Source organism: Gossypium hirsutum, chromosome A05, assembly GCF_007990345.1.
Source record: "Gossypium hirsutum isolate 1008001.06 chromosome A05, Gossypium_hirsutum_v2.1, whole genome shotgun sequence".
NCBI lineage: Eukaryota > Viridiplantae > Streptophyta > Magnoliopsida > Malvales > Malvaceae > Gossypium > Gossypium hirsutum.
In genome coordinates, this window is record NC_053428.1 from 14,570,631 (window position 1) to 14,573,800 (window position 3,170).

The following is a 3,170-nucleotide window of genomic DNA, read 5'->3' on the forward strand; positions in this document are numbered from 1 at the left end:
TGTATTAATAATAATCTGAATGTCAATTAAATTTAAGTACAAACAGATAAAGAATATATGTTTTATGTGATTGACTATTTCTTAAAATAAAATAAAAATGGAAAGGGAGATATGGCCAAATTATACCGTAACAAAGATGAGGACTTGTATAAATCATTTAAGGCATTATGTCATTTATGAGGTGAGGTCAATGTGACGATCCATTTATTAAACTAGATCATCATCACTCCTAATAATTAAAACCTTCTACATCAGTGTTCAATATATTTATGGTAGCTAGAGATTCATTTTAAAATTTAAAACATGTTTGATTTTAATTTTGATCAAATATATGGAATCAAGATGGTCCCATTGGTTCAATATTTCATTTGAGATTTTTAAGTTATCAATTAATATTATTAAAAAAATGTTTAAAAAGCTTATAATGTAATCATAATGAAATCAAATTTCTCTTATTAAAAAAATATTGAAGAAAAAAAAAAGATTATATCCCACATTTAAACATTTGAGAGGCCCTAAACAATATCCACCCTAAATTAAAACCCGACCAATGTTAGAATTTGGGTTCTAAAATTTTCAGTAAATCTTAATTCTCCATCCAAAGTTAATACAAAAGGAAAATAGATAGTTTTCAATCTTTTGCTTCATAAATAGGATTTGCTTGTTTATAAACATTAATAAAGAATAATTTAATTATTCTTTTTAATTATCTCCCTTTTTCTTAAATTAAGTAAAAGGTATTTTATTGTTTTATTATTACATTTTTTTTCGATTTTTTTTTTAATCTTACATTCACCATTCACCATTCACCATTCACCAATACCATTAACACACTGTTTAGTCTGCCATCTTCAAAATGCACGAGTCAAAGAGGAAGATTAGTATGCCATCGACAGCGCACAACTTTCGTGGTTACTGGGGACAAAAGAAAAAAAAGATGACAAATTTTGACATTGAAATCTCAACACCTTCCCCTCGCTCTGCTTTGACCATCCATTCCCTCTATTTAAATTCTTTCTGCCATTCCCAATTTCCTCTGCACGCCCAGAAGAAAATGGTCGCTTGTTTTTCTTTTCTTTTCCCTCTTGCTCCATTTTTTGTCACCCTTTTGTTTCTTATCCTTTTCCTGGAACAGATCTCTTACTTGCGTAAAAAGCGAAATGTCCCTGGCCCCAACATCGTCTTGCCTTTCTTGGGCAACGCAATTTCATTAGTCGTAAAACCCACAAGGTTCTGGGAAGTTCAAGCTGATTTGGCTACTTCTCTTGGATTTTCTGTTAATTATATCATTGGTCGCTTCATCGCCTTTATCCGAAGCACCGAACTTTCCCACTATATCTTCGCCAACGTCCGACCCGATGCTTTTTTACTTGTGGGACACCCTTTCGGTAAAAAGCTTTTCGGTGAACATAACATGATTTATATGTTCGGACAGGATCACAAAGATCTTCGCCGTCAAATCGCTCCTAACTTCACTCCTAGGGCTCTCTCTACCTACACTGCATTGCAACAGATTATCATTCTCCAACACTTAAAGTCATGGGAGCGTCTTTCCTCGGAATCACCGGGGAAGCCGATTTCTCTCCGCCTATTAGCTCGCGACATGAATCTCGAAACTTCTCAAACTGTTTTCGTCGGCAGGTATTTGTCTCGTGAAGCTCGGGACAAGTTCAGAGACGATTATAATCTATTCAATACAGGTTTAATGAAGCTCCCGTTTGATCTCCCCGGTTTCGCGTTCCGAAACGCCAGGCTGGCCGTTGAGCGATTAATCGAAACCCTTAGTGATTGTGCTACTCAAAGTAAAAAGAGGATGTCTGAAGGAGACGAGCCTTCTTGTTTAATAGATTTTTGGATGCAAGAAACTGTTAGAGAAATAGCGGAGTCCAAAACGGTGCCACCTCACTCTAGCGACGTAGAAATCGGCAGTTACCTCTTTGATTTTCTCTTTGCCGCTCAAGACGCCTCCACTTCGTCGCTTCTCTGGACAGTGACCCTCCTCGACTCTCATCCCGATGTTCTCCGGAGAGTTCGGGAGGAAGTGTCAAGGATTTGGTCGCCGGAGTCGGATACTTTAATAAGCGCAGAGCAACTGAGGGAAATGAAGTACACTCAAGCAGTGGCGCGTGAGGTTATAAGATATCGGCCCCCGGCGACGCTAGTACCGCACATTGCGATGAAGGATTTCCCCTTGACCGAGTCGTACACGATTCCCAAGGGCACGATTGTGTTCCCCTCGGTTTACGAATCATCCTTCCAAGGGTTCACGGAGGCGGACCGGTTCGAACCGGAGCGATTCTCGGAGGATAGGCAAGAGGAGGTGATTTTCAAACGAAACTACCTGGCTTTCGGTGCTGGGCCCCACCAGTGCGTGGGCCAAAGGTACGCCTTAAATCATCTGGTGCTTTTCATTGCCATGTTCGTCACGGTGCTCGATTTCAAGCGACACCGAACCGAGGGCTGTGATGAAATCATGTATTGCCCGACCATCTGTCCCAAAGACGGCTGCCGCGTCTCCTTATCTCGGAGGTGCTCGCGTTATCCCAATCTCTCTCTTAATTGACCAAAAAGCCCTCCAAAGTTCTCTCGCCTTCTTTTCCGGTAAACTTGGTAGCTCTCTGTGATTTTTGTCCTTTGCTGCTTCTCACGTCCTTCAAGGCTGGGACCGTCAAACCTTGTTTGTGGCTATGATTCTTTGATGTGAGGTATTTTTATGTACATACAAATTGGAGGGTTTGGATAATTTCTTCTTTTTTTCCCTTAATTTAATAAATGAAAATTGATTGGTGTTTTATCAAATAAACAAAAAATTGTATTTTAAAGTTGTAATGTTCATTCCACCAAAAAAAAAAAAAGTTGTAATGTTCATTGTCTTTTACTTTCTCATTGTAAGTTGAGATTCACATGACTGGATAAGTTCGAAAAGGTCCTTAAAATATTAATTGGTCACAATAATTACTATAATTACAAAGGACAATCCTGCATACAAAATTCATAAACTTGTTTATATAACCATTGCAATAATTTAAGACAGCTTACTCCAATAATAGAGTTATGTGTTTGCATAATAATAATTGTGTCATTTGATCACTATCTTCTTTATTTGCATCAGTGTCCTTGGAATATAATTTGGCATTTTAGGTAAAAATGGCAATAATTCTGAGTTTGAA

The 3,170-nt window shown here is 38.1% G+C and overlaps 1 protein-coding gene across 1 annotated transcript; it reads left to right on the top strand.

Moving 5' to 3' along the window:
• The first annotated feature begins 731 nt into the window (after window positions 1–731).
• LOC121203644 (cytochrome P450 710A1) lies at window positions 732–2,803 on the top strand. Its single transcript, XM_041113552.1, has one exon. The coding sequence runs from the start codon at window positions 857–859 to the stop codon at window positions 2,561–2,563; it is 1,707 nt and encodes a 568-aa protein (XP_040969486.1). The 5' UTR covers window positions 732–856; the 3' UTR covers window positions 2,564–2,803.
• Window positions 2,804–3,170: the final 367 nt, after the last annotated feature.